The sequence below is a fragment of the Falco cherrug genome, chromosome 12 (genome assembly GCF_023634085.1).
Source record: "Falco cherrug isolate bFalChe1 chromosome 12, bFalChe1.pri, whole genome shotgun sequence".
In the NCBI taxonomy this organism is placed as follows: Eukaryota; Metazoa; Chordata; class Aves; order Falconiformes; family Falconidae; genus Falco; species Falco cherrug.
The window spans coordinates 33,906,659-33,923,300 of NC_073708.1; the positions used below are offsets into that span (position 1 = coordinate 33,906,659).

General features: G+C 39.5%; 1 protein-coding gene across 8 annotated transcripts; it reads right to left on the minus strand.

The window, feature by feature from the left end:
- Positions 1-36: 36 nt before the first annotated feature.
- On the minus strand, positions 37-14,662 carry DEPDC1 (DEP domain containing 1). Of its 8 annotated transcripts, none has more exons than XM_055724641.1 (12): positions 14,512-14,662; positions 13,285-13,550; positions 12,472-12,622; positions 11,174-11,292; positions 10,615-10,745; positions 10,253-10,300; positions 6,845-6,985; positions 5,484-6,335; positions 4,738-4,910; positions 3,599-3,775; positions 3,138-3,323; positions 37-806 (listed from the first exon to the last, which is right to left on the minus strand). In XM_055724641.1, the coding sequence occupies exons 1-12, from the start codon at positions 14,557-14,559 to the stop codon at positions 666-668; spliced, it is 2,433 nt and encodes an 810-aa protein (XP_055580616.1). In that variant the 5' UTR covers positions 14,560-14,662; the 3' UTR covers positions 37-665. The 8 variants fall into 8 exon arrangements, 6 of the variants coding, with proteins under 6 accessions (XP_055580616.1, XP_055580615.1, XP_014134723.2 ...); XM_055724640.1 differs by having other exon boundaries at positions 5,484-6,362; XM_014279248.3 differs by lacking the exon at positions 14,512-14,662 and adding an exon at positions 13,835-13,975 and having other exon boundaries at positions 5,484-6,362.
- Between the last annotated feature and the right edge of the window lie 1,980 nt (positions 14,663-16,642).

Consider the following 16,642-nt stretch of genomic DNA (forward strand, 5'->3'; position numbering starts at 1 on the left):
ATACCAATAGAGCCAAAACAAAATTTTCCACGAATGTTAGAAATATATCTAAGACTTTTAATAAAAATAAATATACAGAAGCTTATGTGAATTTTACAGATGAGATAAACAGAAGTATTTTACGGAGTCAGATAATCATTTATTGATAGTGAATTTCTGGCTCCCTTAGAAATCACAGGACCAACTTTTAAATTAGGCCCAAACTCAAAGAACATTGTTTAAAGACAAGTATTTTGCAACTGCAAAGTCAGCAGTTATTCACAACATACAGACATTTCATAACCTACAGAAACTATGATAAATGGCACAAATTCCTGAACAGACATTAAAAAAGTTATAATACGCATATCATTAGTTTTCCATATGAAAACCATATATAAATTTTTGGTTACTAATAGCTTCATGCTTATTTTCACATTTATTTTACCAAGCACAATATATTGTAATAATTTTTAAACAGATAAATATTTATTACTCTCTTAGCAGTCATTCAAGAGTTATCTACACAAAAAAAAAAGTTATTTTGGCACCTTTAAACATAGTGTCCATGTAAACATTTCTTGCTTCTACACACAGCCACCATCAAATTTCTGTAGCAAGTGCCCTTTGGTAAATCATTCATACATCCATCCAGCAAATAAATAAGCAGCTGAAGTGTGGTTAAGTTAGTATCTTAGGCTACGAAATCTTGGTTTGCTTAGGCTAAGTATTGGTTGTTTGATGGTAGGTTTGTTCTCAAATAGCATAGCTTCCTTTTCTGTAGTTGGAAATCTGTTCTGGTAGATCAGAGGGTATTCCTTCTGAAACTTGAACACACAAAAAGCAAAAATTAAGATAAAATACCAGACCACAAAATATTGTAGTGATAGAACAAGGAGGAATAGCTTTAAACTGAAAGAAAGCAGATTTAGATTAGATGTTAGGAGGAAACACTTCTTCATGGTGAGATGGTGAGGGGCTGGCCCAGGCTGCCCGCAGCAGCTGTGGGTGCCCCATCCCTGGCAGGGCTCAAGGCCAGGCTGGACGGGGCTGGGAGCAGCCTGGGCTGGGGGGAGGGGTCCCTGCCCGTGGTGGGGGCTGGGACTGGGTGGTCTTGGAGGTCCCTGCCAACCCAAACCATGCTGTGATGACCCCACCAGAAACTCCAGCTGTGCAGGACTTGAGCACAAATTGCCTCATAAGGATGCATATCAGCAGGAGGAACAAGGCTATGGGCACGTAAAGTAACTGCTGTGACACTTGAGCAAAGCTGTAGCTCTTTGTCCTTCGAGTTCACAACTGGTAAACAATGAGTCGAGCAGAGATTGTATCAGGCACTTCACCTTCTGTTGAAATGAGAAAAGCTTCTAATCTCATTTTAGTCCCAATGATTTTTAGGATTATTCTAGTCACAGCAGCTACGAGCAAACACTGTAGGATTCTATCTGCCTTTTCTCCATTTGCAGTGACAGCCTGTGGTTGCTCACCGTGCCGTTCATCAGCGAAGTAACAGCGATGATGCATACTGTTTGAACAGCATGACCAGCATTCCACCAGCCTCCTGAGCAAGGCATGGCAGTCCCCCCTGTGAAGCCACGCTGTCCAGCCAGCATCGGTATCTATTCTGTTTCTGCTTGGAAAGCTGTCTTTCAAGAATCACAATAATAAATGTTTTACCTAAATGGAAACTAAGATTCAGCATATTTTGAAGGTCTTCTCTCAGGAAAACTTACTTTACTTAACCAAGGGAGTTATTTTTCCATTCCTGCAGATACACAACTAAACAAAAATATCTGGTTTCAGAGACATGTTTCTGACGTTTTGCCTGTTTCCTATTTAAGGCTTCCATAAGGAATGAAAAATAGTAAGTACCTCTATACACCAGCCAAAGCTTTCTGCTGATGGATTCAGCCTGTGGAAAATGACACCACTTGTAACTTTTGGTGTTGATGCAAGTTGCGCCTAACCCTCTAGGAAGTGACATGTATTTGGCTTTCCCCAATTCAAAGTATCAAAACCCAATAATCCCACAAGTTGTGATTTATCACACTACTAGCTCTCCCAGCACAAACTGCAAGACTGTAACGATATAGCTCCGTTTAAATTTTTAAAATTTACTTTCCTAGCACATGGCCCTTACAGTACATACAAGCTGCTTCTGGAATTTAGTGGGAACCGATTAAAAAAAAAAATTAAGTATGTACTTCAAGTTTTACTTTAACCTTAGAGGATTTTAGTTTATTTTCTTCTTCTCCACTTCACCTGCTTTAAGTGCTGCTGGGTATCACTTCTTACTGCTTACTAACTCCCAAGTTTTAATTGACTGTAACTAGTCTTCTTTACATGCCAGAAGAATGAATTTGAACAACAGTCCAGCCTTCGCTTCTACAGGACCAAAAAGTTTTCACAACACATGAAAGTCAGCGTCGCAGAAGCTGGGGGAGGGGTACCAAAGAGAAAAATGTGCTTGCTCTGAAAAGCTGCTTTTTCAAATTTGAGTCACAAGACTCGCTTAGGAGATTCTAGGACAAGTACAATACTATTCAATTGGTCAGAAATACTTGCCAACGGTTTTCCGAAAAAGAAAAACCCCTCCAGTATTAAATCCTGCCAGAATTGCTGTATTTTAGCTTTAGTATTAGGCAATACATTAGCAGGCCATAGAAGTGCCAGATAATCTTGAGCAATATACATGTTACAAAACACAAAGCTAAGTCCACAGGAAAGAATGTTTCAGAGCTGTGAACAGATAGAGCTTGACCTCTTAAAGCAAAGCACTGCTTTTATTGCCTATCGACTTTAAGCCCACCTATGGCATTTTAATGGGAACTTGTATGGCTGGTTCTCCACAAGAAATCATGCTGTAATTCTATCACATATTAGTCCGCAGAGAGCTGTATCTCAGAATAATTTTACATCAGTTTTAAACCACTGTTTGAACACTGCTGCTGCCAGATAGCATCAAATGCTGTATTAAACGGTCTTTAAAATCCTAGTCAGAGCATGCAATCAAAAAACCCTTCAACGGGTCTCTTCCTCAAAATAAGCATGTCTCTCTATACAGCCTGCTCTTGTTCTGTACCAGGGTCTAGTGACAGGGATCCCGCCCTCAGAGAGGCATTTTCTTAATTAGATGATATATCTGCCAAGTTTCTTACCTGTTTTAACTTTTTCTTTTTGTCTTTCACAGACAAGTTTTTATCTTTGATAATGTTCTCCAGGAGCTCTGCCACTGCAGCTTGAGAGGTAGAAACCTTTTGTTCTTCAAACTCCTGAGGAGTTATTTGTTTGCAGTATGAATATGTTGGCAGTATGGCACAGATTTCTTCCTTTGGGTATTTGCACTGAAAGAGAAGTTGAAGGGGTCTGCATATACTCAAATGATTATGCACTATTTCAGTAAGAAAGTACCTAACAAAAATCTAAGCATACTGACTTAGAGTGATATCACAAGTTGCAAAATATTAGAACATAGCTAATATCTCTGATTGCACCAACAGTTTAATAACAGTTTGCATTCAAAATATGGTTTTACTTGCAGTTTTCCCTATCCCACTTTCAGAAGTAACACACATGCTGCAATTGGCAAATGAACTCAAACTTCTATCACGCCACCAACCTCAGCCATCTTCATGTATTCTATGTGATCTTGAACTGCAACCTGCAGGTAGGTTGGTACTTTAAATATTTCTTGTTGATGGTCCATTAGAAATGAAACTAATCTTGTAGAAAGTAGCTCATCAAGATCTACTTCTTCTGCACAGCATAGCACGCATCGAGAGAAAGTCTGTATCATCTAGAAGCATTTAGCAGATTGTTAGTACGCACAGGTGAGGGATTTGCTGCCTTTGCAGTCTACACAGTAGCACAATGAATTCTCCAACACCAACTTTCACTACAATCTCTTGCCTGCACCACTGGTCAAGACAGGAGGTAAACTGATTACAATTTTTTCCTCATTTGAAATAAAGGAACTTCTTATAATATTAGACTCGTATTTGATTCGAAGAGTACTTTCAGTTACATATTTCAAAGAGGTAATAATAAGAGAAAGTCTTACCCTGCAGAAAAGCGTACATCTTCAATTAGCCATCCTGAGACAAGTAAGATGATAAAAAAACCTGCAGAGCCAGCCTAGTCAAGATCTAATGCACACCAAGCTCCAGTTTTAAGTAGCTTTACAAAACATTTTTACAGCTTTCATATGTCCAGCCTTTAGTAGGCTTATTTTAACTTAGCATGTGCAGGTACTTTGTTGTTTTAACTAATCTTGTTTGACAAAAATCTTTAGTCATTCCAATGAAAGCTGAAATCCAGACTTCAAGGGTAATCTTTAAACCCACTAGGCAGAAAATTTACTTTTTTGGAACTGATTTTGTCGTCACTTCACACGCACAAATGTTTAGCCTGACAAAGGTTTTCTACAGACACTTTGCCAACACCTTTTAAATTAAATGGTATTTGGGTGAGAAGCTAGTCTAAATGATCATCTGTTTGCATTCTGTTAAGAAATTATTTCCCTTCTCCTCCCGAAGTAAAGGAAAGCAACACCAATATTTGAAATACATTAAGATGGAGACAAGAAAGTGCTTGCTTCAAGTCGGATTTTTGTAAGTATTCTGGAAATGAAAAATCCACCCATTAATCACTATTTATTTGCAATGAGACAAGAACCTCAAGTATGGAATACTGCTAGTATTCTCAGCATTACTTCAGCAATGTTCTTAAAACAATACACTGCACTCATGATTCTCTTACCAAAGAACGTGTACCCATTGCATCATGCAGTCGTGGCATATCAACGTTTTCACTGATCCGAGAGATCATACGCATTAGGAGCTGAATCTTTCTACGATTTGGGGGTGGAAGTAACAAACAACATATTTGTAGTGCTTCAACAGCAATTCTTTCTAAATGAGGCTGAAGGAGATCTACAAGTTAATTATAAAGATAGCTGTCATTAAGGTTTGAACCAATTTTCAGGATATTTTTATCTCAGAGCAAGAATTATTTTTTTTTTCCCCCAATGATAACCACATTTCATAGAAATCATCTGTAACATAGGAAGTGTTATGCAGCCTTTTCTTGTGCTGTCATCTTCAACTTGCTGCATTATAATAAAACTGCTGGTACAATTAAGACCAAAATGTGATTAAGAAATGACACCAATGGTATTCCCAGAAGTATGTTTGTGCAAATTCCCTGCCTCACTTTGAGACAGCGTCTAAGTCACTTATCACTTACCTGAGCAGGAAGGTGATTTACTGACACATCAAGTTTAAGACTCCAAAGATACTACACACTACTGTATGTTAGCAGAGGTACAAAGAGCTACCTTTAAACAGCACAATTTAGACCCAGATTCTTTTTTTTCCTAAAAAAACCCCACAGATCATGTCAGATGCATATCAAAAAACCTAGCAACAGTGCCAGAGATTAAGGAAGCAGAGATTAGTTAGTCAACACAATAAGCCAATACAACATGCTTTAGAAAGCCATCTTACTTTGCGTGCCAGTCAATACATAAGAAGAATGAGTGAAAGAGTATTGTGAGAGTTCTGTGGTACTTTTGTAGAGTTTCTTTTTGACGGTGATATCAGAAACTTCAGTCCTGCCATCCATTGAAGCAGCAACACCAGAGGTATTTGGTTTTCCTTGCCCACAGAGTTGAGGCCTTGGCTTTACTGTGATTTCAGCAACCGGTATATTAATGCTAGCATAACTTTTGGAATTCCACTTGCCATGTAAACTCAGAGACCTGCATATTTCCTTCAATCCCTGATTTTCATTAAATAGCTCTTTATCCTGAAGAGTTGAAGCAGACACCCCCTTGATACCATGGGTTTGTTTTTGACATGTGTTATCAAAACCCAGCTCCAGTACAGAATTAGCTTTATGCTCATACAGCAGTGATTGTTTTCGATTTCTTGTACCCAGGATGATGTTCACATCACTTTGGCTGAGGAAATCTGAATCCCCTTTACTGTGTATACTTGAAGTAGGATCCCCAATTCTTTCCAAAGAGTAACATCTTGTCCTAAATGTTCGCAGTGGGTCTTGTTCATTCCTGAAACTTGAAAGATTTTGACAACTTCCTCCTATTAGATTATCAGCACTACCTTGTTTACATGTCAGTTTATATCGCTGCAATTTCTTTACACATGGGTTTTGAATAGTTAGCTTTTCTGAAGAAGTCTTCCTGGAAGCTTTATATTCTTCCCTTTTTTTGTCAGGCTCTTTGCAGAGTAGGCTTAAAAGAAGACACTCAGTTGACTTGAAAGAGTTCAAGTGAGGAATTTTTGAAGGTTGTGGGTCACATTTCTCATCTTGGACAGAATGTTTTCCACTGCATATATCTGGAATTGTGATGTAGCCACACATAACTATCAGAAAATGAAATATAAGTTAAGATGCCAGTGGTATGAAACTGAACAAGTTCAGAAAGTTGCTAACTGAACAGAGACGTCAACAAACATAAGACACTGATTTATAGTTGACTGTTAGTAAAACTTAAGAAAAATTTAGCTCAGTTCAAAAGCAATCTAACAAGATAATTGCAACCAACATGCAAGAATAAGGAAAGTTAACACACTGCAATAGTGAGGGACAGGAACAAGCACGTATTTTTAAGTTTTTGTTATTGCATATTTAGAATGTTAGCTCAGACAGAAATTTATATAAGACATTATAAGACAGAGCTGCATTTCAGTTAATATTGTAATACAGAACGATAGCATTGATGACCTTCAGGTGACTGAAGCTGCCATACCGATTAGGGGGTCAAGGTCTGCTTTGAATTACACATTTCTTCCCCAATCGATACAAACTTATAACTTGCAGTGATTATTTCTGAATTCATACATACCTAAAATATTAACAAAAAGTTCATAGTATTCAAAAGTAAGCAACGGTTCAGGGAGATTGAGAAAGTAATCAGCAACTGTTCTGAATACATCTCGTTCAAACCCACTGTAAGTTGGTTGGCTCATGTCATTATTTCTAGGCCCTAAAAAGAGGTAAAGAAAAAAATTCACAAAAAAAGTTTCATAATTCTATTATAAAAATAATAAATAAATAAAAATCAAGTTTATTCTTGTAGGAATGACTTTCACAAAGAGAATCATGACAGCAATAGACAAATATTTAATTTAGTTTAGCACTGTACCATTTGTAAGCAAAACCAGTAAAATATTCTATGTAGCCATTGAAGAGGTGTGCTCAGTTTCAACAAGCTGTTCCACACCAAGAAAATAAATGAAAACTTTATAGGTTTCTCAGCAAAATAATAACGAACTCTTAGGATTTTCCTTCATTTCCAAAGTACAGTTATCCCAGTTCTCCCACAGGGAGCTCTACCTTCTAAGATCAAGGCACTCATCCTATAACATACTGTGAACAGCATGCAGACTGAGAAGCCGGCCAATACAGAATCAATATATACACATTGCTTTATGCATAGGCCAAGCAGAGCTGGTCAGTGTCTTCCCTTTGTGGGGACCTCCTCAGTTCCTCTATTCAAATGGTTCACCAAGAGAAAGTTTTGTTCACCGCTACTCCCGTGGTGAATCACAGCTACAGGCAACTAATTTTCTTCAGAAGACAGATGAGCAACCCAATAACCTAAGAATCTAGTTAATAAACCTTGCCCGTGTTGCTACAGGCAAGAAAAGGAATGAACGGAAGTGGTCCTAGTACAAATAAAATTTGATGTTTTCTAGATCTTTTAACCCTGATGTTATCATACTCCACTGAACTCCTACAAATGAAATACACTACCTTACAAAGCCAATTCTAACAAATTAGGAGATGGCAGTTTAAATTGCACATAGAACCAGGGAAAATTTAACTTTTGATACAACCAGATTTTATAATCACAATCACATTAGCATACAGTACACTAAAAATATAGCAGAGCAGTATTAACCCTGCCAGTTTCAGTATTTTTAGTGTTCGCTGTGCAAAGTAACTACCACCTTAATCATTTCGTTACAGTATACCTAGCAGATGCAGAGATAAAATCTCCACTTGAACTAATTCACTCAAATTAGAAACTCAGAATTCAAAAAACCAGAAAGTTTGCTTGCAGTTTTCAACCCACAAATACAAAGACCTATTAGTTCCAAATAGAGAACTGATGTGGGGATTAACATATTGCAATGCTCAAAAAACAGTGCTCGGCTATATTTTCCTCCTCAATTTAAATCCACTCACCAAGCTCTCCCCTTTCCTGCTTTTCCTAATAGTGCTCTTCATGTAAGAGGCTCTATGTTTTTGCAAATGCAGTTGAAGAAAAAAAAGAAAAAAAAAAAAGAAAAAGGTCATTTTCACAACAGCGTATGCTTCAAACTGAACTTCTGAAGCCATACTAACCCTGGAGGGACACCTACCACAGTTCCACTGTGCAGCTAGGCATATATGCTAATGTATAAACACACACCATCCAACCATGTTAGAGCTACTAAAGCTTTGAGAGGAGCTAATGAAGGAGATTGCCAGGAAAAGGGGCAAAAGTTAAACAGCAGGGCAAGCACACATAGGAAAACAGCTCGTCATCTCTGATTTCATTTGAAAGGCACTCATCTAACTCTAGCATGCCCTGCTAGCCATTTAAAGAGGCAGTTGTGGGCAGTGGGGGTAAGAGAAAAGTCAGTCCGTCCTCTGCTTCTCCAGAATCTTTTCAAAGCCTGCTTCATAGAGATGCAAAGCTTACATCAGTGCAATCTGTATGTGTTTGTAATACTATTTCAAACACATATGACAAAGGAAGCCTTAAAGATGGATTCTGTGAAGTTTCATAAAAATCAATGGCACTGCAAAGGAGAAAGACTATTAGTACCACACAGGTCTGCTACAGCACATGCTGAAGAACAAACCCACTCCTTTAGCAGCAAGAGAATCCACATCAGACTCGGCCATTAAACTGAACTTCATTGTATTCACCGTGAAAGCACTTTTTTCCCCCCACTAATGTGTGAAAACCTGTGTTAACTGCATTAGTTCAAGGTAAATACTTTCCCAGTAGTTCCAAGGCAGCCACTCAAGTACACGTAACACTGATGCCTTGGGTAACAGATTTGTCTTTTCTGAAGGTTTAACATCATGCCTTTCTAAATTTTACATTTAACAAAAAAATCCAGAGAAAACAAAACACAAGCACTAAGTTTTCAATAATTTGTAACCACTTGTAGTTTTTCTGCTTGATATTTCATACATCAATACCAAAACAAGGGATAACTGCAGACTGACTCTTAAGCCTGCAGACAATGACAGTTCAGCTGTCAGAAAACATGTTTAACAGCTAAAATGTCTGACTTTAAAAATCCATCTCACCTACTAGGCAGTGATTGGTAAGATACTGAAGGCCTTTGTTTTCCACAGATGAACTGTAACTGTAAAAGGTGTCTTACAGAGTTTTAAGCATAAGATTTTTCTAAAGATTGCTTGGAGAAAGAGGTTGGGAAGCAGATAAGGAGGTACTAGAGGAGCTATACTCCAAGTCTGGGATCCAGGAACAAATCAGATCTTTCTGTTGTCATGACAAATTTAGTAGACGATAAAACTGACTATACGTGCATGCTTTTACGTGAAACCCTTTGCAAAATTTTATTTGATTCCTTTCAAGACAAATTAAAAAAAAACCCTGTGAATTGGCCTCCCTGCTTTAATATGAAATGTAGAAACTGTTTTAGTCCAGCTCAAAGCCAGTAACTGGAAAAAGAAAGTAATTTTATTCCTGAAAAAAACATTTTAGAAGAAACCACACAGAGGTTCTGCCCAGCCACTCAAGTTTTCTCCCTGCCTGACTCTGTTACTAGAAATTATTTTTGTAAAAAACCCCAGTTCTTAGCTTTTTCATAGCCTTGGACAGAATGCTTTCACCAAAAGCTTACAGAGTTTAGTTAATACTCCTGTACATTTCATGGATTAAGGAAAATTGAAGCTCCTCTTTTTCCACTAATTTAATCTGTTGCCAAAAATTCATAACACAGAATCAGACGATGCAGCCTAAAAGCAGAATAACTAGCCTGATTACTAAAGGACTGATACCTTGATTACCTGAAATATAAAACCTTCAACACATATTAACTCTTTGGTAACATTTCTGTTCAATAATTTGATACGGATTGCTGTCATTGCTTCTTAGCATATCAAGGCACTTGGATTACTTGTAATGTTTGATTCTGGAAATTCAGTTGATCTTAACATACAAGTATATTTCACTTTCAACTCTCAAAATACCTTTCTGGAACTTAAAAACTATTCAATGACTTACAGTATGAGAGGCATTTCATAGCTGACAACACCCAGTGTGGGAGGTCTTCTAAAATAAACAAACAAGTACATTATTGATAGATAAGTCCAAAGACATAATACCAGACACAAATAATGGCACAAATTTATTGAATAATACCTCAAATACAAAAGATAAAGTTTAAAGCTAATTTTAAATATTGGTACATGTAATATCGAAGTGAATGCAATATACCTACAAAACCTTCTGGACAAATATACTGCACTGTGCCTTCATTTGGGAGAAAAGTGTAAGAGAGACTACAAAACATGTTACTTCAATTATTATTTGTTGTAATTACACCATATAGAATCTTTAAGCAAAACCAGAAAAAAAAATCTTACCTGATTTGTTCTGCAAAATAACAACACCATGTCTGCTTACGTTAGTCATGTTATATATGACATACTCAGGAACTATCTGTGTTGGCTGCAAAACTTCTTCCAAAGATGGGAGGCCTAAAATGGTTTGCAAACTGTGGGGAGTAAAAGAGCAGATGTTGTCCAGAAGGTTTGCTAGTAATGAATGAAAACAAGTTATTTCTGTATCTATTCAAACAACAGTTACTTGATAAACTAGTTTGCTGTTTAATAAGTTCTCACTTCCAGAAGGACTACTTAAGGACATACTTTTTCCTTGGACAAACAGCAAAAATCAGTAAGAAAGAGCATCTATGGTACTTGAAATATACCTCAACTCCAACAATAACAAATATCTATAAATTTCTTAAATGCAACAATCCAATGTTAATAAATACACTAGAAAGCTTATGTAAACAATAGCTAGTAAAAATACTCAAACATAATTTTTAAAGCTTAAAAAAACTTGTAAGTGAAAAGCTTGATTGGGCCATTACACACACAAAGCATATATACAAGAAGGTCCTTTTTATAATGTGCTTACTGTATTAGAATTATATTTCTCCAAGTTTCTTGCACATATTCCTGGCTTATTTCCCTCCCATGCAGTGTGTCTTCCTTGTTTTCTTCTATTATATCACGTTTTGTTTTTCCTAAATTTTCCTGAAAATAAGTGGTTTATGCCATAAGATAAACAAGCCTCTTAAGATAATTGAAAATCAAGTAAAAATTGTTCTGGACTGATAGGTCATTCGGCAAAACATTAAATTCCAAAACATGAGCCAGGGTGTGACTTCAGCAGTCTCAGGACTGAAATGTAAGCATACCCAACTAAAAAGCCAGAGCACACTATGAAAAAGAGACCTAATAACTCAGAAGTCAGCAGTTTAAAAGGTAGTAATACATTTGGATTTGATGTGTTTCTAAGTGCGGTATTCTCCTTTAGGATCACAATCTAAATTTAGAAAGTACGCGCGCGCACACACACACACAAATCTCAAAAGAGTAAAAGGCCAAACACATTCTATCTTTTTCATAAAGCAAAAGAATTAAAGAATGTGTGCCTTTTTATTTGTCCTAAATAAACAAACAAACATAAAGTTTCAACAAGGACAGATTGCCCAGATCATTTCTGCAACTCCACCTTCCAGCACTCCAAATATTTTAAAATACTGTAGCAGGAATAATTCTGCACTGAAGGACACAAAACCAAATCCAAAAGCAAACAAAAAACCTCCCTTACTGATGACCTAAGATGCTCAATTGCTTATACATATAGATATAATTCAAACTACACTGATGCAAAATTACCCCTATACTGCAAGGGGTGTGTGCAGTGACCTTTCTTTCTGATGAAGTAACATGGCTGCGTTAAGAACACTCTATCCCTCCACTAACATCCCAGTAACTATTGCCAGTAACTTTAGAAGAAACAGCTTCATTTAAAAAGCGTACTTAATTTCTTCTGTCAAATGCACAATCCCTTTCACTTGCTGCCAACATTTCAAAAATGCCATGTTACAGTTACAGCTATGATTTTGCACATATGTATTTTGTTTAATTATGTACAGGTTATTTAATAAAATCTTGTTTTGTACATTGGAGAAACAGCACACATCACCAAGACACTTCATTATCAAATATAGCTACATCTTCCTATTATGCCTAATAAATGTTCTATTTCGCTGTCTAGGAGAACCTACCAATTTATTTCTTAAGCAGGAAGGGAAGATGACACAACAGAACAATGTCACTAAAAGGTGATCGCTTATAGTTCTGCTTTGTTTGTTTGTTAGGAATAAAGAAAATACATGGCAATTGTAATTATGTAAGAAACATTACCAGAGACTGTAGTGACTCATGTTTCTTAAGAGCTCTCCTGGATAAATGTGGCAATTTAAAAAGTCTTTCTTTGTCTCTAGAGAAGTTTTCCAAGTTCTCTTTTGGTGGACATGAGCTTGGTAGAGGTTTAACTGGAGATGTCGAAGGAAACCTGTAACGAACATGAGAGATGTTAAAAACATTTACAATAGATTAGAAATAAGAGGTTACTTAACCAAACCCATACCTTATGATTCCATAAGATTCTTAAGTAATACAGGAAATTAAGAAGAAAAATACTGATTTTTTTTTCCTTTTGAATGTCATTTAACATACATTAGCTTTGGGCTAGTGTTCTTGGTTCCAAAGTCAAGTTGAGCATACTCAGATACTTATTACAGCACTGAGACCAGAATTCAGGAGGCAAGGGCCATTAATACCTTTAATTTTAGAACGCATGGTAGGCTCTGTTTCCCATTTAAGATTTTTTTGTAAAATATACAAGAAAAGTAAACACAGGACTGGTGGCATAGGGCGGAGCCACAACAATAAATTCTCTTTGGCTCTCCTCCAAAGCCCTTGAGCATAGCATGCAAGCCAGCGAAAAGTTTGGCTAGACAAAAGCATGGAAACAGCCCTCAGCATACAGGCTGTATGGTCTATACTGCAAGTCAGAGTAAAGTAAAATGGTGAGTGGAGTAAAACAGTGCTAATAATGAATTTTTGGCCCAACTGCTCAACCCAAAGCAAAATACTTCTGTGGATCTGAGCATAAAATTTTAAAATAAAATTCTCAACCTGAAAAGCTCTGCTAACTGGTCTTCATTTCAGTACCTGTATAGTGCACCATTGTCTTCTAAATTTTCAGATCCCCATCTCCCTTTTATATCTTCAATTACATGATTCTTGAGAAACTTTCTCAATAGCTGAATAGTCTGCTGCCTAGTAACTTCAGGACCAAAGTTACTATTATCCCTTAATACTTCATGCAGCCAGTCTATGGCTTCCGATGCAGTAAAACAGCTTCCATGTTTTTTTAAATGTTGCCTGTGTTTCCTTAATGGCATGCCTGCTCGGAAATATTTTGTAATATCGTTCCACTGCATGGGAAACAAAACAACAAGGAACATTAAGATTAAAGTCTGAGGTTGATCATTGTAAGTCTCAATTAAAACAACATTCTATTATAAGCATATACATGAAATTACATTAATGCTAACAAATACTGATAGTTATACTGCCTAACGTAGCAGCATTCATATAGAAAATTCAAATCTAAAGTTCAGAGTAAAGAATGCACGTACATTTCATTTAGGTTTTTATCACCTCCTTCTAAAACTGAAAATAAGGTTGGCGTTTCACAGAGATAACGAGTTTTATTGACCTGGTCTGCACATGCCCAGCATTTTACATCAGCTCAGTCTCCTGAGGCACTGGCAAACCACAGCCTTCAAGTTTGCAGCAGCTCTCAGACACGAGATGAATCCAGCCGTCAGAGTGCACAAACACCAGTTTTAAAGTATTTTCTTCCTTTCCTATTTACTCGCACAAAGCTGGACGGAACACTACAATTAGCAGGACCCTCTTATTAGGCTGTCGCTCAGTTCCACGGAGCAAGGCCGTGCCGGGGAGGGAGCAGGGCGCCTTGCGCTGCGTGACAGCGCTCAGGGTGGGCAGAGGGCCATCTCCACCCACAGCACCCACCTTCCCACGCCGCGCACCCGCACAGCGGCGACCGCCGTCACCCCAAAAACCCAACGGCCTCACATTGCTCCAGGTACCCCTGAAACTGAACCTGGTCAGCGGGGGCCGTGGATGGTCAATGTTAATTTGCACTTTACCCCTGAGGGAGAGGCCGAGGCTGGCGAGAAGACCCCTGAGGAAGAGACCCCCTGGGGGAGAGCCCGAGGCTGGCGAGAGCCCTCCTGCGGGAGAGGCCCCGGGCGCCGCGGCAACAGCCGACTTTCCTCCTCCCACCCCGCAAACTCGCCCCAAGCCAGCCCGCAAAGCGGAGCCCCCCGCCGCCAGGCCGGCTCGGCGCCCCCAGCCCGCCGTCCTCACCAGCTTGGTGGCGCGGTAGGGCCCCGGGCCAGCCGCCCGGCTCGCCATGTCGCTGGGCACAAGCCCTCCGGCCGCCGGGGCGAGCACCCACCAACTCCCACGCAGCCCAACGGCCGCTGCCGTTTGAATCAGCGGCGCGAGCCGCCCGCGGGCGCTGATTGGCCGAGCGCGGCGGGCGCGTTGCCGCCTGACGTGAGGCGAGGGCGGGCGGCCGTCTGAGGAGAAGGGCCGGGGCCGCGTCCGGCGGGCGGAGCGAGGCCGGCCAGGTGGCCTGCGTCCTCCGAGCAGGCAGGCAAATGTCTTCCGAACAGCTACAGGGGTATAGCGGCATCCGCCTGGCCTTTGGAGGCGGGTATTGAGCCGGGTGTTTGGTTTCCGTGCCGTTGATCCAAGCTGTCCCTCGGAGGGCCGCGGCCGTTCGCGCCACTGGGTGTGGCCTGGCCCGGTGGCAGCGGTGGCGCAGCCGGCTCAGGCGGGGGCTGTACGCCTCGGCCCAGGTCCCTGCTTCCCCTGCGGGTAGGGTGCGGTAGGAGCCACGCACAGGCACACAGGTCAGACCTTAGAAACTCACCTTGGTTGTTTGTTAAGATGAGGGGAAAAAAGCCAACTCGCATTACAGGATTTAACTCGGCTTTCAGGGCGTTTTCACAGACACTTAAAGAGGCAGGTGTGCTTTATGCATTTCTTGAGTCCTGTGAGACAAGCATGTCACTTACAACTACCTGAAGACATTTGTTACTCCAACTCTGGGTTCCTCACCCGGTGTGTAAGAGCTGATCCGCACTCACAGCCGAGATTACTTGCATATCCATGAGCGCCAGGTGATAATCTACAAAGCCAGCACACCTCAACAAGAACTTCTCATACACTTGGAACAGTTGTTTCAAAGAACGTCTTCAGAATTTCTTAGTGATTAAGTATTCTTTATTGTCGGCGCCGGGTGTACGGGGGATCCTTCCACCAATCGTACACACCCAGAGGGGCAGATTATCTTATATTTATATAATGAAACAATGAATATTCCATTAACGACTATACATATTCATTACCTGAACCCGCCTACCCTCGCTCCGTATGCTAATTAGCTTATCAGTCTTTCACGCTTGCGCAGATTCTTCCAAAAATTGTGGGCCGGGGTCTTTAGAATGTGGGCAGTGGTCTATGGGAGGAAGGCCGTAGGTCTTCCTCATGGTGTACTTTTCACCTTAGGTCTCGGTCTCAAAAGTGATGAGTTGGCAGACTTGTAGAAATCTTTCCCAGGGTTTTTACAATACCCCTTGTAATTTTACTCAAGGCCATCCTGCTGTCCCGTTATCTCCTTGGTAGGGCAGCTTGCTTTGCAGATAAGGAGGACAGCTCCCCTTGCAGAGATTTGCAACTTTCTTGCCAGAACAGTCTATATGATCTTTCAGACATTTTAACCCCTTTGTCGCTATACAATTACAAGTTTATTTATGCATTAAAATGAATATTGGTTTATGAATACAAACTTGACCATATTATTTACAGCTTATTCACATCACAGTTGTTTACAAGTATGTTTAATCACAATTCTCACTGTTCTTACAAATGTTGTCTCTGTTTAAAGGTACTGATTTTTTTTATTTTTACCCCCCAGGCTTTATAGGGGCCTCCAAGAGGGTGGATATTTGGTGTGCTAATTAGGATAGTTCATGCATAGTTCCACTAGTTTTCCCGCTTGCTCTCATCAACTATTTCAGTCTGCTTGACCTTATCCTGTGCCTCAGCTTGACATATTTATGGTGTCTGTTCCTTCTCCTAAGGCCGCGTTTTGGTAGCTGTTGGTAAGCATTTAACTAACATCCTCTGTTTTTCAAAATCCTGCTTGTTTTTCACTATATATATATATGTTTACTCTTCCCCTCCACCCCCCCACCCCCCCCAAGTAAATATCACACACACTATCTGCTTCCAACAGAAAGCACATTCTTTCAACTACCTTGTGTCATCCTGTAAATTTCCTACAGATACAGGTATACTGGAGACCACCCCCCCAAAAGAAAAAAAACCCAAACAACAAAACCCAACCCCAACAAACATTGCATAGGTTTTGCTGTTTGTTTTGGGGTTTTTTTAAGTGTTCTCTTTCTCAGGACTTGTAGACCAAGTA

Coding starts and splice junctions, on each gene's coding strand:
- DEPDC1 (XM_055724640.1), bottom strand. CDS start 14,559: ATGGCGAGCCGGGCGGCTGGCCCGGGGCCCTACCGCGCCACCAAGCTG. Junction 13,551..14,511: donor CCTACCGCGCCACCAAGCTG/GTGAGGACGGCG, acceptor TTTCCCATGCAG/TGGAACGATATTACAAAATA. Junction 6,363..6,844: donor ACTTTTTGTTAATATTTTAG/GTATGTATGAAT, acceptor ATTTTCTGATAG/TTATGTGTGGCTACATCACA.